The sequence below is a fragment of the Biomphalaria glabrata genome, chromosome 9, assembly GCF_947242115.1.
Source record: "Biomphalaria glabrata chromosome 9, xgBioGlab47.1, whole genome shotgun sequence".
Lineage (NCBI taxonomy): Eukaryota > Metazoa > Mollusca > Gastropoda > Planorbidae > Biomphalaria > Biomphalaria glabrata.
In genome coordinates this window covers 23,829,837-23,854,795 of record NC_074719.1, presented here as the reverse complement: position 1 = coordinate 23,854,795, position 24,959 = coordinate 23,829,837, and the positions used below count along the sequence as shown (strand labels likewise).

The 24,959-nt window shown below is 36.1% G+C and overlaps 2 protein-coding genes across 6 annotated transcripts in view; one reads left to right on the top strand and one right to left on the bottom strand.

Annotated features, from left to right (window-relative positions):
- The first annotated feature begins 6,301 nt into the window (after nt 1-6,301).
- Nucleotides 6,302-17,264, top strand: LOC106069033 (uncharacterized). Of its 3 annotated transcripts, none has more exons than XM_056041009.1 (9): nt 6,302-6,450; nt 7,292-7,425; nt 10,578-10,668; nt 11,262-11,432; nt 11,537-11,564; nt 12,939-13,049; nt 13,755-13,954; nt 16,300-16,420; nt 17,011-17,264. In XM_056041009.1, exons 1-9 carry the CDS (start codon nt 6,448-6,450, stop codon nt 17,142-17,144), a joined length of 993 nt encoding a protein of 330 aa, XP_055896984.1. In that variant the 5' UTR covers nt 6,302-6,447; the 3' UTR covers nt 17,145-17,264. The 3 variants fall into 3 exon arrangements, with proteins under 3 accessions (XP_055896984.1, XP_055896987.1, XP_055896985.1); XM_056041010.1 differs by lacking the exon at nt 6,302-6,450 and adding an exon at nt 6,703-6,724; XM_056041012.1 differs by lacking the exon at nt 12,939-13,049.
- A 5,075-nt stretch (nt 17,265-22,339) lies between these two features.
- Nucleotides 22,340-24,959, bottom strand: part of LOC106067079 (uncharacterized) — a 242,612-nt gene continuing 239,992 nt past the window's right edge. The window contains exons 2-3 of one of the 3 annotated variants that reach the window (XM_056041741.1): nt 24,544-24,670; nt 22,340-22,997 (exon numbers count right to left, since the gene is read on the bottom strand). In XM_056041741.1, the coding sequence (XP_055897716.1) occupies nt 22,757-22,997; nt 24,544-24,670 (368 nt within the window). In that variant the 3' untranslated portion in view covers nt 22,340-22,756. The remainder of the gene's footprint in view (nt 22,998-24,543; nt 24,671-24,959) is intronic. The other 2 variants (XM_056041740.1, XM_056041739.1) reach the window with 2 other exon arrangements.

Genomic DNA, 24,959 nt, shown 5'->3' with positions numbered 1-24,959 from the left:
CAATTAATTACCAACAATTAATTATCAAATTAGTTATTTTTTATTAATGATCCTTGTTTTACAAGGTAAAAATAACTGTGCGAAATTTCATCTTGATCAGACATTTGGTGTGGGAGAAATAATGTGAACAAACGTTTTACCAGACAGACAGAGTGAGTTGATATAAGCGTAGTAAATGAAAAGAAAAAACAAGAAAATAAAAAAATACCACATAAGTTGTACCATATTACATAGTTTCGTCGAAAACTTTTATTTTATTTTCAGCACTGATTTTGACGGTCGTTGATACCTTCCTTCAATGAAGTCCAATAGGGAATCAGTGCATACGAGGGCGCCATTATCCCCTTGATTGTTAGAAAGGCTTTTATCCAACAACCAGGCCTGGACATGGGGTTCCCCACCCACTGTCCTGTCTGAGGGCTCCCAGTGGTAGCGGCCATAATGACTGGGCATGAGGGGCCGTACCACGTACACGGCGCACCGCCCCGGGTCCTGGGTCCACTCGCTACAAGTGGCCGAGAGCAGCACTTACTGTGGGGAGTTTACCTCAGATTCCTATTCTGTAACCGCCACTATTCTGTGTAAGAACCGCCCCTCCAGCTTAACGGCTAACTGATGGCGGCCCCCTGCGTGGAACGGCGTGGCGGACTTTTTAACTGGGGTGCGGGCTATTTGTTCCATCCCTACCCCGAGTGAGATAAAAAAAAAAAAAGCTCACCCAGGGAATCACGCAAGGGTCTGGTTCGCTACTCGTACTTAGCCTATCTAGCTCCACTACTAGGCGTTTCCACAGAGGCGCCACGCTGAGGCTACGGGTAGCTGGAATCCTCCGGGCCATTGACAGCAGATTGCTGGTGAACAGCTAAATTTAGCTTGTATTACAATATAGAAAGATTCAACTTGAGATGAAAAAAAAAAACAACTATTATTTAAAAAAATGTATTTCAAAATCAAAACACTTCCTTATAGGCCTACTTTCGCTTATTTGGGTCGTCTATCGTTTATAAACAAAGATAGTTTATAACAGAGTCGCTTGTTTGGCATCATCCTACATAAATAACAATGAATGCTCCCATTCTTCCCTTTTTAGTTTCGCTTCGTTCTTCGAATAATTGGGTTACTTATAGCATCTTAGTATATTTAAAAAAAAAACAACACGGCATTTCCACAAATATATTAATTTGTAATTAAATTTTCGTTAAAGATTATTAGATTTCTCATACAGATTGCATCACAAAAGTAATTTCTCATATTAAGTTTTATTTATTTTGTAATGAAAACAATTGACTTTGATCCAACTGATTTCTATGGTTGACCAACTCATGTCACGTATCAAAATGTTTTGCTGTTTTTAATAACAACGGAAATTGTTCTAAGAAAAACGGGGACTGCTAGTAGCTGACTGTCTATATTGAAGATTTCAAATTCCGCAAACACAGGAAGACATTATCCAAATATAAACCACATTTCTTAGAAAACTTCTTAACAGTAGAAATCTTTTCACTTTCACTTCTTCTTATAAATGACTAGACAACGAAATCCTTTTGGAAATTTCCAAACGCAACTGGTTTCTCCAAGGTTTCTCTATAAAACAGTCTCAGCATGTGTTTTATTATACCATGATTATACATTAAAGCAGTGTTTCTCAAACTTTAATCATTAAAAAACCGTAAAAATTTATTTCGCGTATCCCTTAGCCAGCTGCGGTCCCGCAGTGGTGACCGGTTGGCGATTAGAAAAATAATTTAATTTTAAAAAGGCGACCTAAATGAAGGGACTCTAAATGTGCGAAATGAATTTAGGGGGAAAAAAAAAAGTGTTTCTTAGATAATTTTAAGTAGAGCTAGTATTGGAGAGGCAGTAGATTGATGGAGAAAAGCTGCCCCCCCCCCCCCCCGCTGAGTTTGGAGAGAACCCCTGGATCCAAGCTCTTTCCTGCGTTCTGAGCTTCAGAAGTTCACCCTCCTGGATTCCACGTGCCTTTTTTTTTTCAAAGTAGAGTTCATGCTAAACCGTAAGGCTTCCAAACCGAGAGGTTCCGGGCTCAAATCTCGTTGAAGGCTAATTTTTTTTATTTCGAGATTTTAAGGGCGCTCCTGAGTCCACCCAACTCTAATGGGTACCTGACATTAATTGGGGAAAGTAAATTGGTTGGTCGTTATGCTGGCCACGTGACACCCTCGTCAAACGTCGGACATAGAAACAGATGACGTTTACATCTTCTGTCAAGGTCTAAAAGGGAAACTTTTTTCTTTTACGTTTCTCATGGCCGTGATCGTCCTAAGATCATTCTCGTGTAAGACAGAGTTGAACAAAAAATCAAAGGCGTCAAGATGGTAAATTTCTTCTTCAAAAAGTTTTGAATCCGTATTGATGGAGACGTCTTTTGTGATAAAGTGACAGGTCCAACTTACAAGAAGGAACTCTTATTTAACATGTTGCAATCTTATTACTTGGTTCATATTCAAAACTGTTTTTATATCTACAATAGAAATAAGTGTTTAATACCTTGAAAAGTTAATTGCCCTGCCTTGTATTTGTTTATCATCCCGGTAGTCATAACCTCAAGCTTTAATTTATAACTATATATAAAAACTATTTAGAATAATTTAGATCAACCGTAAACAAAAAAAGTCTCGTGTTTCTGTTTTGGTTTCATGTTTTTTGTGTTCATGTGTGTGTGTGTGTGTGTGTGTTGTTAGTATTTTTAGTGATGTCGTTATTCTATTTATAAGTAGAAAAACTTTCTGGAAATGATACAAAAATTTAGATAACATTTTTATAGTATGTAAGGAAAACGATATTCTTGACCTATAACCGTCGAAACTGTCGACAGACTGAGATGAATGGGTCATGGTTCACGTATTTCAGTGTAAGAAGAAACTAATGAAATCATTCTTTCCAATTAATTGTTTTACCTGTCATCCAGTAAAAATAAATCTGCATGTTCAAAATAATATTTAAGTCACTTCACCGACACACAAGCACACACAAACAGAGAGATGAGCAAGTTGTCGTCACGAAGGCCCCTAGTTATGGGTTTTATTCCATCATCCATGGCCGTCCTATTTAGTTTGGAACGAAGTACTCATGTAGAAAACTTTGTGGCTTTAAGTCAAGTCCAATTAGTAAATGAAATGAAATTAAATGAAATTATACTATTAACCCGATTCATATAATTGAACTTGAATAATACATAATAAAATATGCCAAATTAAATATTAGCTATGATATGACCGAGCACGCTCGTTTTTACAAAGCTTCTATCAACTCACTCTTTCTGTCTGTCTGTCTGTCTGTTGGTAAAAAGTTTGTACACCTTATTTCTACAACAACCAATCTCGGACATTTTTGTACATTATTTCTTTTACCTGAAAACACAATAAAAAAACAGTGATAATAAATATGTATAAAATTTTAACCTTCAGGTTATTTCGAGTTTGTATTTTAACTTCAAGAAGATGATTACGTCCTAGAAGAGTCCCTGGTTAATATTGTCATGCATGTTTATTAATGACTTAAACTCTGACAAGTCATTGGTTTTTCTGGTTAATTCAGACAACCCATTCCATGCTCTAGGGGAGAAAGAGTATCTGTACAAATTTGTCCTTTAGATATTTCATCCCCGGTCACTTCATTTCCGGTTACTTCATTTCCGGTTACTTCATCCCCGGTCATTTCATTTCCGGTTACTTCATCCCCGGTCACTTCATTTCCGGTTACTTCATCCCCGGTCACTTCATTCCGGTTACTTCATCCCCCGGTCATTTCATCCCCCTGTCATTTCATCACCCAGTCATTTCATCCCCTGGTCATTTCATCCCTGTAATTTTCATCATCTCTTCATTTTATCTAACAAATAATAATTGTAAAAATTATGAAATGAGCAATATTAAATATATTCATTTTTTATTTAAATGAATTAAAATTAAATGCCATTAAAGACTATAAAATTTAACAATTTACTACTTCAGAGTTTAAAAAGGAATTAAAGCAAAACTTATATAGGCGACATGATCTCCTGAGGATGGGTAAAGTCAACCTTTAGTAGAACAAAAAAATAAAACCTTATTTGAAGGCTGAAAATGAAGCGGCCATTAAAAAAAAGCGATTAAAAAAAAATAAAGTGAAACATGGTCATACTTCCACCAAACCTTGGCATTTGATAAGTTATCAGCGGCACGGTCATAAATATTGTAATCGCACGTCTATCTCTCAAAAGATTTTCCCTACTTGTACCAAACCTTCGCCTTCGATCATTACGTCATGAGCAGGATAATATTATAAAAATACATTCCCCACATCCAATAGAAGCGCTATAGCCAAGTACACACCCAGATTTACAATATATTATTTCTCACCAAGAATGCAAAGTGGAAGAGGAAACACTTATAAATGCATTAGTAACATGTCAAAAAGTGTCAAAAAGCATTCTACATAATCATATTTATATATTAAATGAAATGAGGACTTAAAAAGTCAAAGCCCTAACAGCGCAATTAATCAATGAACAAGAAAAATATTTAATTGGGGATGAAATGACCGGGGGATGAAATGACCGGGGGATGAAATGACCAGAGGATGAAATGAACAGAGGATGAAATGACCTGGGGATGAAGTGACCGGGGATGAAATGACCTGGGGATGAACTGACCGAGGATGAGATGACCTGGGGTCGAACTGACCAGGGGATGAAATGACCGGGGACGAAGTGACCGGGGATGAAGTGACCTGGGGATGAAATGACCAAGGGATGAAATGAGCGGGGGATGAAGTGACCGGGGATGAAATGACTGCTCACCCCAGACGTCACGTTTGACCTTAGTCGTCTCAAACCCTGCCCGCTGCAATCCCCCCATCGTTCTGCAGGAGAATTGGTCCGGGAAGTAAATTATCTTTAAGTCTGAAGGAACATCTCAAACGTAAAACATCTTCCAAACAACTTAGGATTTACACTGACCTATGTTACCTATGTTTGGTTAACAAAAGCAGATTTCGATATTAGCCGCGGGAATATTAGAATCTATGAACGACTGGCTATCAATAATCACATTATGATCTCCCTCAATACAAAATGTACATTTAAAATAAGAGTACCTGCAAACACTGAAACCTATTGCGCAATGCACGAGGTCTGAATACTTACAACATAAACTTTACATACTTTTCTACATGTACATATAATGTGCGCACTTTTTTCCTGCTTCCTACACTTTCGTAAAACGAATTTGAAAAAAAAGAAACAGAAAAACATCTTTAAAAGGAAACAGTAAAACATCTCTAAAAGGAAACAGAAAAACATCTTTAAAAGGAAACAGTAAAACATCTTTAAAAGGAAACAGTAAAACATCTCTAAAAGGAAACAGAAAAACATCTTTAAAAGGAATCAGTAAAACATCTTTAAAAGGAATCAGTAAAACATCTTTAAAAGGAATCAGTAAAACATCTTTAAAAGGAAACAGTAAAACATCTTTAAAAGGAAACAGTAAAACATCTTTAAAAGGAAACAGTAAAACATCTTTAAAAGGAAACAGTAAAACATCTCTAAAAGGAAACAGAAAAACATCTTTAAAAGGAATCAGTAAAACATCTTTAAAAGGAATCAGTAAAACATCTTTAAAAGGAATCAGTAAAACATCTTTAAAAGGAAACAGTAAAACATCTTTAAAAGGAATCAGTAAAACATCTTTAAAAGGAAACAGTAAAACATCTCTAAAAGGAAACAGTAAAACATCTCTAAAAGGAAACAGTAAAACATCTCTAAAATGAAACAGTAAAACATCTCTACAAGGAAACAGTAAAACATCTCTAAAAGGAAACAGTAAAACATCTCTAAAAGGAAACAGTAAAACATCTCTACAAGGAAACAGTAAACATCTCTACAAGGAAACACTAAAACATCTCTACAAGGAAACGGTAAAATATCTTTAAAAAGAAAGGTGTGCTTACAGAAACAAGGGAGTCCTATTATTATCATTAAACACATTGTAAATAACACAAACATCATCAAAAATATACACACAGGGCCGAATTTGTACTTAATAAAACCCTAAGCAGTTTGAGATATGGGACACCTTGTTATTAACATAGTGCAAATTTTCCTTTCTTCTTTTTTCAGAATGATTTGAGTATATGTCCTAAGCTATAGTTTGTGTTGCCTGTATATCAAGCTAGCACAGTACACACATGTAAGCACACAGCGACACATATGCACAAGGTCACACACTTTCAGACAGATAAACACACTGGTCGTTTTCTTTGATATACACGTTCGACTATTCAACTCAATATTTCTTACCATATTTAAACTGTTAAGTAACTCTTTCCTTGTATTATTACGGAAATTTCCCAATCTAAAAATAATCTTGAAAACTGTACCAACAATCCGGGTGTGTATGGCTATAACGTCTTTCAATGTTCAAATAAAATAACTGTTATTTTCTCTGTATGGTACGTATTTCATACATTTATTTATTGTATAACCTTAATTATTTCGTCTATACACTATTTTATGGTAATACTTAATGCTAAGTCAAACTTGATAAAGATAAAGAGAATATAATAGATTTCTTTAAGGTCTCGCGGTTTCCAATGTCTGTTAACACGCCACTCGATACATTGTTTAATAGAACACGAGGATCTTTGAAGTTATTATTGTATTCTTGGTTTGTCCGTCTGTCCGTCAGTTCGCCTGATACGTTAAGATCTCGAAAACGAGAAAAGGGTATTGAAAATTAGATTTCACTATAGTTTTTAAATAAGGGTGCAACTTTTAGTCTTTTGAAAGAGAAACTTTTTTTGTTTTTCAAATTAATTTTGCAAACCGTGTTTTCATAGAGATATTTAAATATATATAAAAACACAGAATAAACTTAGGCATGGATTAATTAATTAATAAACATCAATTAATAGGCCTTTGTACGAAATCTGAAAGTGGCACACATTTCTAATTTCAAGATCTTAAAAGCACGCATGATTAGTCGAGAAACTAGAACTTTCTGTCTTACTTACTTACTTACTTACTTACTTACTTACTTACTTACTTACTTACTTACTTACTTACTTACTTACTTACTTACTTACTTACTTTTGTCTTAGCGTCTGCAAAATAAGAAAAACGCTCAAAAAGAAGAGTCAAATAGAATGAAACTAGCTAGCCATTGCTTTTTTTATCAAATGAAATGAAAATAGATTTGAAGAAAGTTAGTAACAATGTATACAACTGAAATATTTGAAAAGATATTTAATTCAATTTTTTCTATTACTCTTCAATGAATTCCTCAATGTCAAGAAAATGACAACAGTCTGTCCTAAACCCAAACAGCACGGGGCCACACTAAATAGTGACTATATCATTCCAGCATCTGTTGTGTCAGACACATGCGTTAAAACACAGTTGAAGTCCAACATTAAGTGTTACAAGAGGTAAACATTTGCATAGACATCTATTAACTACTTAGGGTAAGTGCTAATATACCACATACATGATATATATAGGCCTACATATATATATATATATATATATATACACATGGGCGTAGCCAGGGGGGGGGTTGGGGTTCAACCCCCCCCCCCCCGAAATGAAATTCCCCCCCCCCCCCCGAAGGTAGGGGAGTCGGAATTTAGTGACTGATTTTTTGCTTTGATTTTGTTTATTTTAGGTGAGATTTTAATACTAAATCATCACTTGCCCCAGCACGACCAAAGGGGTTTTGAGTTTAAAACCCCCTACCAGGGGGGTTCGAGTTTAAAAACCCCTACCAGCGGGGTTCCAGTTTAAAAACCCCTACTAGGGGTTTTGAGTTTAAAACCCCCTACCAGGGGTTTTGAGTTTTAAACCCCCTACCTGGGGTTTTTGCAGTTAACCCCCCCCCCCTGTTAAGGAAGATTTTGATTTTAAAACCCCGTCTAAAATTTACGATAAACCGCCTCTTTAATATAAAAAAAAAACTAATTACGCACTCAAAATGTTATGAGCGTAGCTAAATGGGTTTTGACTCAGTTTTGAGTTTAAACCCCACTTCAGCGGGGTTTGAAGGTAAAAAATACCTCTTTAATAATAAAAACAAAGCAAAATATACACTAAAAATGTTATGAGTGTAGTCTAAGGGGTTTTGAGTTTAAACTCCCCTCCAGTGGAGTTTGAAGCTAAAAAGTACCTCTTCAATATAAATAAAAGAAAATTACTCACTCTAAAATCTATGAGCTTAGTCAAAGGGGTTTTGAGTTTAAACCCCCCGCCAGGGGGGTTTGAAGATAAATAATACATCTTCAGTGTAAGAAAAAAAGCAAATTACGCACTCAAAATGCTATGAGCGTTGCCGAAAGGGGTTTTGAGTTTAAACCCCCATTCAGAGGGGTTTGGTGCTAAAAAATACATCTTCAATATAAAAAAAAAAGCAAATTACACACTAAAATTATTTGAGCGTAGCCAAGCCAATCGGGGGTTTTGAGTTTAAACCCTTCTTCTACAGATGGCTTTTTTTTTTAAGTTTAAAACCCCTCCAGATGGTTTTGAGTCTAAGATCCCCCCTACAGAGCATTTTGAGGTGGAAAACCCCCAACAGAAGATTTTGACGATAAAACTTCTCTTTTCGATATAAAATCTAAAGCAAACTACAGTCACTTAATTCCAAGAGGGTATTCAAGAGAGGTTACACCTTTTTACCAGTGGCAGGGCTCCATTAATAAACTGCAGTGAATAGTCATCTACCGAAATCGAAAAACACTAAATGTAGCTCAACAAAGATGGCTAAGACAGATTTTAGGAGTCAGTTATAGAGATCGGGTCTAAATCAAGGAAATCCTATGCCGAACTGGGAGTCGACCCCTTAGTAAGATTGTGAGAGAACGACGCATGAGGTTAGCGGGACATGTTCTCCGACAAAATGAATTACCCAAAAGAAGAGTTGCAATGATATATTAGTACAACTTGACGCCACTCATTCATGGAGGTCCTCATGGCAGGTGGGAAGAGGCTTCAGACATTACCAGTGACAGATTTTTATGGAAACAGCTTGTTCGTCAAATGCTCCGAACGTCATGGGAGGGTCTAAGTCAGTAAGAATAGCACATTAGGTTTTTGAAATAAAACTTTTTAATAGCAGGAAAATGCAGTGTAGATACCTCAGAATATGCATTTTGTTGGCTTTCAATACCAGAAATAGTGCTTGGCGGCGGGGCTTCGCCCCGCGCTGGGGAGCTCCTAGCGCTCCCCCAGACCCCTTTGCTAGTAATGGCGGGGAATCTACAATTTTTCCACTAACTCATGGAAGAACCTATTCTAGGGCACAATAAACGTCTTCCGAAAGAATGAAGGGTCAGAATGTAATAAAGATTATGTACACACACACATAAATACATATAATTGTTTTTCGCAGGGGGGGGGGGGAAACAATTCACCCCCCCCCCAAAACCCACCCCCGAAAAAAAATCCTGGCTACGCCCATATATATATATATATATATATATTGTTACGAATCTCACTATCCAGGCTCTCTGCAAACTGCACCATACACCACCAACTTAAAGAACATGACAACTCAGGGCTCCGAAGTAACGTAACACTTTGATAGTTGAATAAATAACAGCCAATACTGTACAATTGGCAACACGTACACTGTACAAATATCTCTCCGATAACACCGTTCCGCCGTATCAACTCTTGCACTGGCCTCTCCGTCTCGTTCCGGGATTGCACTGGGTTCAACAGTTCAGGACTGACTTCACACACTAGGCTCGTTGTGTCGGACTCGATCACAGACCAAGATCAAGACGCCGTTCGTCTCAACTGTACTTGATAGTACTCCGCACTGAACCGTCGTAATGCTCCGTACAGAACCACACCGCTGAACTGTGCTGTAGTCGACCGGACTGTAGTAAACCGGGCTCTGAACCCCTGCCGTGAACCTCCTTTCTGAACCTTGCTGTATTAAGCCCCTTTTCTCGACCGTCTTGACTGCGTTGCCTCAGCTCTTATATAGGGTCCCTACTGGCCTTCTCAAACCGGACAGAACGCCGCTCGACGTTTCTAGGTGGTCAGATGACTACAACTCTCGTGACGCTCCTGAGCTCTGTTCACGACGTCGATCCTTCCCGGACCGCCGTCGATCCTTCCCGAACCGCCGTGTTGACACTCGTCTCGGCTGACCGTCGTAACTCGTCACGGTTGACCGCTCGTCTAGCGCTGGCCTGGGGCGATTTGCGTCGGCTGACTACACTCACATCACTACCCCCATCTGTGCCACCACCAGGTTTATAACAATATATATAATAATAATAATAAGGCTAGTCTTCAAGTCCGAAGATCAGTGAGGAAAGCAGTATTTCCCGTGGCTGCGCAATCCCAGCTGTGACCTACATATTTAGCCACATCCAGGGCAAGCATAACCATTGTCCGCAGGTGGTCGATTTAGATTTTCTTTTCGCTTTAGATTTTACTTTATCCCTTCTGCATATCACTGCCCCCCCCCGCCCCCATGCAAAGTAAGATCCTAGTTTACTATTTTATTTGAACATATCGTATAAATTGATTTACGTTTTTTTTCTGTGTATTAATTTTTACATGTCATCTACAGGCTTGTACTATCTCTCTCAATTTTCGCCTCACTTCTGTGTTTGGTGATTATAACAATTATTGTTATATCTACAACATTTCAAAAAAACAAGGTCAGTTGCTGAGTTTCAAACTTGCCATTACGGTCACATTGTGTCCCAACTTTCGATCTTCGTATTTTTATCTTCAATCTAAATACAATGCTACAAATCTGAGAATCTTTATAAAATAAAAATAATAATTCCTAAAGTAGAGATCACGAATAGATTGAAATATACAATATAAACACAAAAACAAAATATAACTTAAGTTCAACAATAAATTCATAAAAATGACTGAACATGAAGCTTGAAACTCTTCCTTCCAACGTTCATGAAAACATTATCTACCTACCAACCCACGCTCAATGCTTCCAAGGTCTTTCTCGACTTTTCGATGACCAAAACTTGACCTGGTTAAATCGAGAACAATCGTTATAGTAAGTATGACTGACCACTTGTAGCCACATCACGGGTCTGCTGTTAGCCCTTCTGACTGACCACTCGTAGCCACAGCACGGATCTGCTAGAATGATTAGTCTCGGTTTTTCAGTCGAGAGTGATAACCCCCTTTGTAGCAGAAATGGCTATTCTTAATTTGTTAAACCCAGTTCTAAGTTGCTTAATCAGATCTTATAGTGACCGCCATCTTGTCTACATTTACGTAGGGGGTATCGAGATTAGGTACCAAGCCTGTAGCATGTGTGATATGCAACAAATTGAGCCAAAACATTTCTGGATCTGAAGTTTTTCTGAATTCTCTCACCCGCGAGGTTTCTGATGGTGTTGAACTTTGTTGTGCTTATAGAGGTCATCAGCTGTCTGCTCTTTTGGAACTGGTAAGTTCGTATCTGAAAACCCGCTTGTTTTGTTATTTCATTGACTGGCTTTTAATTTTAAGAGAAGAATGCAAGTTCATTTATTTTTCACTTATTTACAACAGATCCTGCGACTACGAGAGAAAGACTCGGGTAAGAAATGTGGACGAAGTAACAAGCAACAGAAAAAAAAAGAATGCTTTTTGAAAGCAAAGCTTTTTTAAGGGAAACAACTGCTTATTATTGCCATTTATCTGAAAACTACAGGGTTTAGCTCTCTTTCTGCTTTATAAAACAAAAATTATTTCATAATAATCATGCAAAATTTCAACTTTAGATCTGAGAATCTCTCATTATTAAGTAGCATTTATTCCCTTTATTTCCATATCAAACAAAATAATTATTCACCAACAATTAATTAGCTAGTTGATTAATTTTTTAAAATTGATTGATGTCTTGTCTGGTTAAAATATTTTATCAGACATAAAGACAGACAGAAAGATAGACAGACAGAGAGACAGACAGAGTGAGTTGATATAAGCTTAGTACCTATGATATTTTTATTGAAGCTGACAAAATTTTCTTATTTTACAACTCAGTGATTGTCTTTGATAGTTATTGAAAGTCATTTATAGTTATTGAAAGTCATTTATAGTTATTGAAAGTCATTGATAGTTTTTGAAAGTCATTGATAGTTATTGAAAGTCATTTATAGTTATTGAAAGTCATTTATAGTTATTGAAAGTCATTGATAGTTTTTGAAAGTCATTGATAGTTATTGAAAGTCATTTATAGTTATTGAAAGTCATTTATAGTTATTGAAAGTCATTGATAGTTTTTGAAAGTCATTGATAGTTCTTGAAAGTCATTTATAGTTATTGAAAGTCATTGATAGTTATTGAAAGTCATTGATAGTTATTGAAAATCATTGGTAGTTATTGAAAGTCATTGAAAGCTTGCGTCAGAAAATGTTTCTTACCTATCTAGTTCACATTGATTCTGGTGTATTTTTGCTTTTCTTTTATCAAACACATTTTTTAAAAGATATTTGTAAGTAAATTTGAGTACCTTTGAAAAAGTTAATTAGAAATGGAGTCATATCTTTGTTCTGATTCAAACAACTGGTAAATTGTGATTTGTTTGTTTATCAGAAATGCGGATTCATTTAAAATACAGGACCGATTCACTTGGCCAATAGAAAGGGAAATACGTTGATGGACAAACCATTTTTTTTTTTTTTGCATTCCTTGGATTTCACTAGTTGATAAAGAGACGATGTTCTCAATCATGTAGATTCATGAGCTAAAGATAAAACCTTCTTCCCAGTCATTGTTGATAGTTGATAGGCAAACGACTTTTTCCAGTCAATGAGTGTTCTTATAAATGATATAAAATCAAACTATATTTTACTTTGACATGTAACATTAAGTATTCGTGTTATTGAATTAATTAGAAGTTTGGCTGAAATAAACTCTAAACTTTGTGTTCATCTTTCTTTGGTAATCGTACACGTTGTATCTCTTTCAGAGTCTCTGCCTACAATCAACGTTTCAAACTTCTCCTTCATCCCTGTCTCTGCACACAAACGAATTTTTCCACCGAATAATCCACATACAGAAATACCCTTTGAAAATAGAGGTTAGAAATTTATAATTTAATATTTGGTAAGAATAGACTAAATACAAATGGCAATTTTAAAACATTAATTTTACAATTTAAAATATGCGTTATATAAATAAAATTATATATATTCTTAATCATTTGAGACACATCATTTTGTAAAATGTCACTAAATGTTGAAAGTAAATTTAGCCTGTAAGTGACCGACGTGGCCTTAGAATTATGAATGACTATGTCCTTGACGAAACCTATGGTAGAATAACTGGTGAGGTTAGAGACTCGAATTGGATACCGTGGTTATGCTAGTCCAAAAAGGCCGTTTATTTAACGATTAGTTAATATGATTCAATATAATTATAATCCTATTTTATTACATAAGAATGTGTATTAATCTTTAGTGTTTATGTTGTATACAATTACCTCGAGGGGCTGATAAATATTACTATAACTCATATGAATTACATATATCAATTGGAAAGTATGCATATTTTAGAAAAAAATCTTTTTTTCCTGACACTTATCAGATGAGTGAAAATAAAAATGGGAGGTTTAATATTTATGTTTCTTGACGAAGCAATACAATATTTTAGAATTGAAAATTATATATTTTTTTTTTTACTTATTTTTTTTGTATTGTGTGACAAATGTATAAAAATCACATAAATTATGTCCCTTTATGGTTAAGTATTGTTTTTAAAAAATCCGTTTTTGTCATGTTTACAGTTCCTATACTGGTCAACAGTGCAGTGCGTGTTTTGTTTCAACATGAAGGTTTTGAAATGGATCCCTTAGTAGAACATGTCCGAGGTGTTGAAGTGCTTCCAGATGGGCTCAAGATAATACATCCTGGTTTCTATTATGTGTACAGCAGCATCCACTTCAGACCTGAGTCACCTCGACCTTGTAAAGACTTTCAGTATCAGGTACAGAAGTATTGTCATCGTTTATAATTGGGCCCCATGGTCTACTCATTGTGGTCTGCACCTTAATAATGGCCCCCATGGTCTACTCATTGTGGTCTGCACATTATTGGCCCCCATGGTCTACTCATTGTGGTCTATTCATTAATGGCCCCCATGGTCTACCCATTGTGGTCTGCATATTAATGGCCCCCATGGTCTACCCATTGTGGTCTGCACATTATTGGCCCCCATGGTCTACTCATTGTGGTCTATTCATTAATGGCCCCCATGGTCTACCCATTGTGGTCTGCACATTAATGGCCCCCATGGTCTACCCATTGTGGTCTGCACATTAATGGCCCCCATGGTCTACTCATTGTGGTCTGTACATTAATGGCCCCCATGGTCTACCCATTGTGGTCTGTACATTAATGGCCTCCATGGTCTACCCATTGTGGTCTGCACATTAATGGCCCTCATGGTCTACCCATTGTGGTCTGCACATTAATGGCCCCCATGGTCTACCCGTTGTGGTCTGCAAATTAATGGCCCCCATGGTCTACCCGTTGTGGTCTGCACATTAATGACCCCCATGGTCTACTCATTGTGGTCTGTACATTATGGCCCCCATGGTCTACTCATTGTGGTCTGTACATTAATGGCCTCCAAGGTCTACTCATTGTGGTATGTACATTAATGGCCCCCATGGTCTACTCATTGTGGTCTGTACATTAATGGTCCCCATGGTCAACTCATTGTGGTCTTTACATTAATGATCCACATATAGTCTACTCGTTGTCGTATGTATATTAATGGTCCCCATGGTCTACTCATTGTGGTCTTTACATTAGTGGTCCACATATAGTCTACTCGTTGTTTATTAATGGTCCCCATAGTCAACTCATTGTGGTCTGTGACTGCCAATACATACTCTAGATAAGGAATATAAAATTGAGTTCTATCACCACCCTCTTCCTGTTTTCTTTATTTGTAAAGTACGTATTTCTTTGAACGATCGACCTTAGTGGTTTACAATATATAATAGTCGTTTCATGCACCCAAGTAGCACAAAATCGAACACACTAACAGAAAAATAAAGTAATGACTAAGTTATGTAATAAAGTAAACACAATTAGCAGAAACATGGACACACTAACAGAACAACAATTAAAGCAATGACTATGGTATTTGACAAAACTAAACAAAGCAATGACTATGGTATTTGACAAAACTAAACAAAGCAATGACTATGGTATTTGACAAAACTAAACAAAGCAATGACTATGGTATTTGACAAAACTAAACAAAGCAATGACTATGGTATTTGACAAAACTAAACAAAGCAATGACTATGGTATTTGACAAAACTAAACAAAGCAATGACTATGTTAATTTGATAACTTTATTTCTCTCAGACCGCTCTAAAGGAGGTAACATTGCTATCGGTAATCCTCACGTTAAACTTAACAATATCAAGGATGCTAAAGTGACTTTCAATGTTGCGACCTAAATTTAAAAAACCTGAGATACTGAGGGAAAGGTTTAGACAATTTGACTCTGCAGTGTTTAACAGTACACACACATTATCAAACACTTTTTCGGCCATATATGCAAATCTCTGATTAAACATGTGATAAGCAAATAGGACCAATTGTCACAGGAGGCCTTAATACTAACCTGTAAGGTGGCTACTTGTGATCAGTGGAGACCAATAACTCGTTGACACGTCTCAAATTATTACGTCAGATCTGCGACATGACAACGAGCTATTAGTATCCACCGACCACAGGTGTCCACGTCACAGGTGTCCACGTCACAGGTGTCCACGTCACAGGTCAGTGTTCAGGCCTACTAAGACGATAAATCCAAATTAGTCTCATTACTGGATCAACTTAAATCTGTTGGACGGACAAGAAATGAGGGGGATAAAACAAAACAATACAGAATGTCAGCACCATTGACCTAGAAATTCGACTATAAAACTTTATACTAGAGTTCATTCAGAGATTTACCTTTGTCTAAGACTTGTACTATTGCTTTTCTCTACATTAGTTGTAGTGATTACGTTCCCTTTGAGAGCCAGCAATACCAAGGACAACTAGAATCTCATCACTTTTCGTAAATTGTATAGTCTCTGAAGAGTAGTGTGGATTGAAGGGGCGAACGACAATGTATTAGTTCTAAGACATTAAATAATTACCTTGATAAGAGTAATACAAAGTGTTAAGCCTGTTTCAATGCTGAATTTATACATTGTCTTTGTCTCTGCATTTTATGAATGTAAATGTAAAATTTTTTGGAAATACATTCACAAATGCCAGCCTTTTATATGAAATTTGCATTGTCGTTAATTTTCTTGCATCTAGACATGGAATCAATACCTCGAGAAAAAGTCACCTCTAGATCCTGCCCAGTCTGGCTGTCTTTTAAAAGTGGCCCATACCTGTTGTGATATCTGCACACGTGATGAAGAAACAAGTTATACAGGTAGTCTAGTGACGTAGCTAGGGATTCGGGAGGGGGGGCATGATTCTTTAGGGGGCCCCTGCATTTTGACATTCGACATCATGACTTGAGATAATGACGTTATATTTAATGTAAAAACACATTTCAAACACTTATTTGTAGGCTCTCTTCAAGGAGGGGCCCGGGGGGATTTTCATATTTGGACCCCCCTCTCCCCACACTAGCTACGCCACGTAATGAGTAGACAAGTAGTACAGGTAGAGTAGTCTAGTTCTTTGGACAAGTCTACATCTGAACAACAGTTCTAAGTTTATATTTTACACAATTATACAAAAAAGAAAGCTTGTAATTTAGATTTTTCTGTAAACAAAAATTAGGAAAAACTAATAATTTTTAGTAGAAATTTCTTTCATCAAAATAAAATTATGTCCTAGTTTCTATATAAAGCAAAAACAAAAAGCGGACAGAAAAAAAAAAGAGGCTGGCTATCAAGGTTGCTTTAAGATACAGTTCATCCATTATTTATGCCTTGTTTCAATGCAATAAGTAGATCTAGTAGCTAAACAGATTTTTCGAATGTCACTATATTTTTATATATTTTTTTTTGGAAGGTGGAGTTTTTTACTTGGATAAAAACGATGTGGTACAAATAGCTATTGATGGCTTTGGGCTTGTCAACTTTCGACGTGATACAAGTTTTGTTGGGCTGATGATGTTGAGTACAGGGAGGTCAAAACAGCAATAGAATCAATACACTCAATTATCTCCTTACTAGTAGTGTATGCGAAGTAAACATGTTGTTCAGTTTGTTTCTCTTTTTAATGTTGATAATGTTAAAACAGGTTTTTAAAAAATACATGAACTTGTTCTGTGGCTACTACATATCAACATCAATCCCTTGATCTAAATATTAACATAATCGAATAGATCATCATTGTTCCCTCTCCGTTTGAATGGAAAATTATTGCGTCCAAATAAAAAAAAAAAAAACACTATATTTTTTTATGAATACTTATTTACATTGGATGTCCTTATGAGACTACTGAAAAGATATACCAATCTGCGATGACTATTTTAACTATTTCAGTCCTTAAACTAGGCAAAAAAAAGGGAGATATCAGGAGAAAGAATTTGTTAATTTGATAAGATTGTGGTTCTCATTATCTCAGTTTCTTTTATAAGACTCCATCAAAAGATTTAATGTCCTCTCAAATAGATTATCTAATCAGCGCTTTAAATTAATGTATATTAAAGTATGTGTATTTTAATTCAAAGATTAGCATTTAGGAATCATTGATTAATGCAATATTTGAACTCTTATCATATTTACTTCGATGACATCTACGAAGATGATATAACAGAATATTAATATTGCCTTCGTGTGTGACAATGGAAATGAACAATCATAACGTATTCCATTGTTTACAATATCAACCTAATATAATCAAATTAAATATAGCACAGTGTGACTTCGTTAACAAGATTAAAACATATTCTCTGTTGTCAATAACAATGCAATAAATAGTAAATCATTCACTAATTAGCAGGGCCCGACTTAACCATTGTGACCAAGAAGTCATGGAAAGAGAACAAGTAATCTACTCTGTATTCACCCGTCACTAAATAGCAAGGCCGGACTTACCATTATGGGACCAATGCGAAACGGATTTCGCGGGGCCCAGTTTGGAGTTTGGGTAGGGATACGGATAATAAATGAAAATTAAGAGTTAAGAGCCTTGCCTGTAGCGAAGTCATACAGTATATATATCATAAACATTTTATTTCCTACATAGTTCACGCTCAATAGCAAGAATTACAAAACGTTTCAATCTATCTACGAGAATTGTTGACCTCAACTAATTCTTCATTAGTTTGAGGCGCGAGAAGCTTCACAATTACGGGTAATGCATAATGCAGTTTTTTTTTATCGCGAGTAGGATTGGCGTTTCCCATATTAAATGACACCCCAAAATGTTAATTTTTGTCTATATGTTTCAGGAGATTTGTATAAGTTTTCAAAAGATTTTATTAATTTCCGGATATTTCCAGGACTTTTTCGTATATTTTGCAATTTCAGGAGATTTACAGGAGCTCCTGGTAAATAAGAAGTCGCGGTAAATCTGCTATAAATAAGCTATAAAAATTTTAACACCTACAATTAGCGCGGGTCCTATGAAAGTGCGGGGCCCACTGCGGTCGCATAGGTTGCAGTGGCCTAAGGCCGGCTCTTCAAAATAGCGGCGTATGCTACGCCGTGGGTCGAGTAGTATTTGGAAAAGAACCCCTTACAAAACTCAACATTTCAAACATGTCCTTGTTTCAGATGTTTAAAGACTTGTAAAGAAACTGAGACGAACCGTTGAAGTATATTTCACTCTAGACAAAATGTGTTATTGTTAATTGTAGCGAACATCTCAAATACAGTAGTTTGTCTTTGTTCAAGTATGTACGATGTGTTGTTTTTACTATGTGTTCTTAGTTTGATGCCCCGTGTGGACCCCACCACTCGCACATGGCTAGCTAGGCCTCTGCTAAATACTAAGCATAGCCAGGAATATTAGAATAGCTGAATAAAACAAAACATATACTTTAAAAAAAATCGATTCCCCCTAAAAATAAAAGAATAAGTAAACACAGACACTTACACAGACGCACAGGCCTAAGTTAGAATGTACATAATAATGAGTTTTCTAAAGGAACTCCATAGAAAGAACTTAATATGGAACTTGGAACGTATGAAACGCAGCCGCGTATTACCTTCTGCTTTGTTGAATTACTTTCTAACCAGAATGGAACTAGAAGGTCACAGAAATCTCCAGCAACGGAAGTGACTTTAAGTTTTTATCTATTAGCATCTCACCAGCAGTCTTTACACTTCTTAGTAGAGAATCGAGACTCAATGTACAAGAAAAACCTTATGTTTATGTCCTGATATCCTTCTATCGTGACACATTGGATCACGTGACGTGATCATATTAAATGTAATATAGTGTGACTTGATGTATACAAGACTAAAGCTTTATCATAGTACACAGTAAACAATGCAAAATGAAATAAGCATATAAAAAAAATAATTCATGGCATAATTCAATCTTTTCCTTTCAGCTGTTGCCACGTTTCTTTGCTTCCCTTCCCACAAAATGCAAAAACTGATAAAGAGCCCAATATTTTACATTCTATTGACATCGTGATCAGGTAAAGAGCCCAATAGTTTACATTCTATTGACATCGTGATCAGGTTATTGTGTTCAAACAGCGTACTTATAGAGACGTACGATACATATTAAAGAAAGAAAAGTTTTACACATGTACTTCTTCATACTGTAAAACTGCTGATATAGTGACACAACTAGTTTTTCTTATAATTGTTTCGCTTCGTAATAAAAAGACATGATTTCAAAAAATATATACACTAACAATTATTTCAGTAATTTTTAGCGGCCCCCGAAAGGGGAAAAGACGCTATTAGTTTTGTGCGAAATATCTGTCCGTCTGTCCAGTTTAGATATCGTAAACTAGAAAAGATATTGAAAATCGGACATCACAATATTTTAGACCATTCAAAGCTCTGATGCAACGGCTACTTTCTTTTTTTGAAAGCGAAAAATCTCATTTTTAAAATCAGTTATGCAAGCAGTTTTTTAAAGAGAAAAAGCTAATTAGTATGCATTATAAGTTAGACCTAATTTAAAATGAATAGTGATCCTATAAACTTCATTTTTCTGAACATTTTTTTATTTCGGAAATTATTATTATTATTTTTTTTTTTTGAGGATTCGAATAAGAGATTGAGCCTTTTCAAAACAATTAGATCAATTATAAGACATCAGTTAGGCCAGGGGAGGCGCGGTGGCTGAGCGGTCCCGGGTTCGAATCCTGGCGAAGACTGGGATTTTCAACTTTGGAATCTTTGGGCGCCTCTGTGTCCACTCAGCTCTAATGGGTACCTGACATTAGTTGGGGAAAAGTATAGGCGGTTGGTCGTTGTGCTGGCTACATGACACCCTCGCTAAACGTAGGCCACAAAAACAGATGAACTTTACATCATCTGCACTATAGACCACAAGGTCTAACAGGGGAACTAGTTAGGCCAGGTTCACATCAAACTTTACATTCACTTACACCTATCCTTTGATCTGCGGGACCGTTGGGGCACTACAAAAGATCTGTTAACCTTCTTTCTCCATTCTTATCTCTCATTTGTCTTTGATATAATTTCATTTGGATGTTCTTTCTGAAAATATTGAGGCCTGCCTGGGTGGACCTCTTCGTGGGCCGATTCTGAGTTTGTGTTTCCAGACAAACTGTCTTTTGTAACCTTGTTAATTTATAAATTTTCCAAATTTCTATTATTTTAAAACCAGTAGGAAATCTTTATCATTATAATCATAAAATTCTGTTAATATATTAGCAGAAGTCAAGAAATATTATTAATCTTTAGAAACATATTGCATTCGCTTTGTTTATGGGATCTAATTTATTTCACTTTTGCTTTAAAAAATTCGCCATGTTTATCAACAATAAAATATATATTACAAAATCTTCTTATATTTGTTTTTCATTCACCTTCTATATCTGGGTTTGTCAACCAGTATCCGCTGGGACAGGTAACGATCCTGAGTGTCCGCAGAACTTAGTGCACAACTCCACGCAGAGTTCCTTGTAAGTAAAGGCCGAACAAAATAATTACATTTTACAAGAGACATCGCTCGAGAGTCACAAGACATATGAAAACAATTAAATCAATTTCCCTTTAGTGATTAAAAATAGATTAAACTTATGTCTTATAAAACATAGGGTGGCGGGTTGTAAAAGGGATAGTCCTGATTCCCTTGTAAAAAAAAAGAAAAAGAATAGTCCCAGAGATTATTTTTTTTTATTTTTTAATTAATTCAATTATTAATAAAATGATCTATCTGAAATGATCTATCTGAAATGATTAAATCTGAAATGATCTATCTGAAATGATCTATCTGAAATGCTATTTACATTTCACGAGACAAACGTTTATCTGCAAAATGTCAGCTCGATAAGAGAATGAACGGTCAATAGTGAAATGTAACATATTTTTTGGTTACCATGACGAAAGTGTGAGTGTGGCAATTACACACTGGAAGTCTCATTATTATTACATTCGGACATTTTCGAACACGATAATTCTTTCGAGAACGTGATAATCCTTTCGAGAACGTGATAATCCTTTCGAGAACACGATAATCCTTTCGAGAACGTGATAATCCTTTCCAATTCGATGTAGGATTTAGACCTAGATTTATTCTCTAGCCAAATTTGCATTTATTTATTTTTTTTATTTTTGAAAAATTATAACGGTCAAACTAGAGTTTTTGCAGCGATATGCATCAACAGTTAAATTTCTAGAAAAAAACGTTAAAGCTGCTTTTGAAGTCCAGGTTCCGGATCTCTATGAATAGAAGTATTGTAATAATTACAGTTCAAAGAAGGAAATTGTAGAAATGAAAACAAAACGTATTAAAAAAAATTAACCCTCTTGTGAATGTCATCATTTCTTTTGGAATTTATCAACAACAAAAATGAGTATTTGGTTTTAGACTTTGTCAACATAATTTACATTATAATATTTGGAATTTACCAACATACGTAACTTCATTTCTATTGAACTTTATCAACATAAATTTGGGGGGAATTAATCGGAATTCTTTCTTTGGAATTTATTATTGTAGAAATAGCATCATTTCTTTCGGAATTTAACATATTACACACACAATCAATTATTTCTCATTTACTATCTTCTAATTAGCCTGTTCTTTTAAAATCTTCGCCGAAAGCTCATTAACCTGAAAGATTCTCTTCTAAATTTACGATCACAAAAACTGTACACAATCGGATTCACTGCACAGTTTACAAGATACGATCGTAATTGTCACGGCCTGATTTTTGTTATAGGCATGATGACGCGAATGTCTCTGTGTGTTGTAGATACCTCTTCTGGTACTACTATAATGTTCTTCTTAACTAAATATTTTCTCACACGAACGAGATTTGCAGGTGCGTGAGAACACTAACATACTGAACTCTCCAACCACAAACATTCCGAATTATTAATAGACTCCAGGTTAGCAGACGTGGATTTTATTCACATAATAAGAATGAAATAATTCACAAAAGATATTGGCGACTTCAGCCATCACAAAATGTAATCCGATGAAAAGAACAGCATACTACATAATAATTACTCAGTGCTCATATAATATACCTGAGGAGATAATAACGCTCCTCTATCTACAAGATTCCTAAAACAACTGAGGTGTTCAACTCGTGGTCATTCCCGGACCAAGAAAAATCTCGTGCTGACCGCACGGAATAGTTAAGTGACTACTAGTCACCAAATGTTGCAAGGGTTCTAAAACTGGTATATGACAGTAATAAAAGTTGGTAGACAGCCAGAGACGTGCCTTTCAGAGCGTCCACACTGTCGGGTGATGCCGCCTGGACACTGTCGGGTGATGCCGCCTGGACACTGTCGGGTGATGCCGCCTGGACACTGTCGGGTGATGCCGCCTGGACACTGTCGGGTGATGCCGCCTGGACACTGACGGGTGATGCCGCCTGGACACTGCTGATGATGAGAAATGGAAGAAAGGTTACAAAAAACAAAACTGTCACAGAGAGCATCATACAAGTAGTTCTGCTCAAGACTCTCCTGCGGCTGATTACTACTTGCGAACTAATACTGGAGCAATTTATCCGCGGAACTTTTGCTGCAGTTTGATGAGTGTCCATTTCTTTGTTAATCCTTTCTTTTGAAACTCCTGTTTGATTAAACTCAAATTTATTAGTTTTAAATAATGTGTCTTGTACATAACCGACCTTAGTGTTACAGTTGATTTCTAGTTCAAGGCTTTTGTTGACCTGATGGTCACTCGATGAGAACTATGAGATGTCTGAGGCTGAGAATCTTCTTTTATATTTTCTAGTTTGGAGGACAGCGAAACAGAAACATTAACTTCTAGTTGGCAAGGGGAGGGCAAATTCGCCACTATGGAAGAAGATTTGGTGACTAATTCACTGTTATCTGAACTAGAGTCTCGCCTGAATGCACTCTTACGATTTCTCGCACACAAACCTGTCTGCTTCCAGGTTGTCTTCCCTATACAAACATAACACTTGACGATCAGCAAGCTGCAGTGAATAAACATGACCAACCAGGCGATGGAATTGACCGTTGGCCAGATAGTTTTAGTGTAGCTGTCATCCACCTGACAAAAACTACCAGTGATGAGAGGGTCTGGTGTTTTGACCGTTTGACTACCTTGAATGATTGCGTAGGGCGTGGCTATTAAGGAGCTGACCATAACAATAGCAATGGAGAGTAGTTTGGTTTGAGCTAGAGTCAAGTGATTGCCCAAAGATCCGCACACCACTTTGTACCTGGTCATTGAAAATTTGATACTAATGTTAAGTTTTTATATTACTTATTACAAAGAAACTATGTAGTTGAAATTTCCTAACTACAAAAAAAGAATGTTATAACCAATAATCCAATAACGTAGAGTGATGTTTCAGAATGTTTAATTTATAATTAATTTTTTTTGTCCATAATTTTCTCGAATGGGGAAATAAGGCTGGAAAAACAAACTCGCCATGTTCCCATTTTCCAAAGTTTTTTAAAATGTATGTTTTTAAAACTTTTGTTTTTGCACAGTGCTTTAGATTAATGTTTCCCAAAGTTTTTTCCTTCACGGAACACTTTGCACATTTTGAATATTTAACGGAACACTTTGCCTCTTTTTGGAGCGGCTCATTCACATGGTGGCTTATTTAGATAACTATTCGACTAGTTCGTGAATATTCGTTCAGGCCTCGCGGAACACTGCCTTAGATTAAAGTAACAGGGAAGAAAAAGCCCTACCAGACAGTAAGTGTTGGAGGACGAGACCCAACACTTGCACAAATCATCAAGAATTTGAGAGCTTATGTCCAGATGACAAAGTCACTGAATGCCAGGCAGTGAAAGAGCTTGCCATGCTGTTGCAGAAACAATAATTCTATGACATCACACACAAACACGCGCGCACGCACACATACACACTTTGCCATTCTAACAAATATGTTTAAACATTTTTTTTTGTTGTTGTTCTTAAATGTAACACTACCAAACATACCTTGCAGTTGCTATAGCAACAAGAACCAACGCTGACGATATGATAAACGTGGCACTATAAAAACGCCTAATTTTGCAGACAGTTGGCAATTTAAAATTCCAGACGTGAAACATGTCATAGATTTCACCTGGATATATTTATAAAAAAAAAAGTTTTGTTACAGTAAAATATGTATGGACTATTTTTATACAATAAGATTGCTTGCTACATTTCATTAAGTCTCATGGGTTCAGATATTTACACAACTATAAAACGAACTCTATGCCTGTATGGACATCTTTGTATAAAATCATTGCAATTATAAAGTAACTTTATGTTTGATTCATATTTAGTTTGTGTGCTGTTAATATTCCCCGATTAGATCAAAAGAGCTTACAATTTAAGTCAAATTCTAATTACCAATTAAAACAATAGAT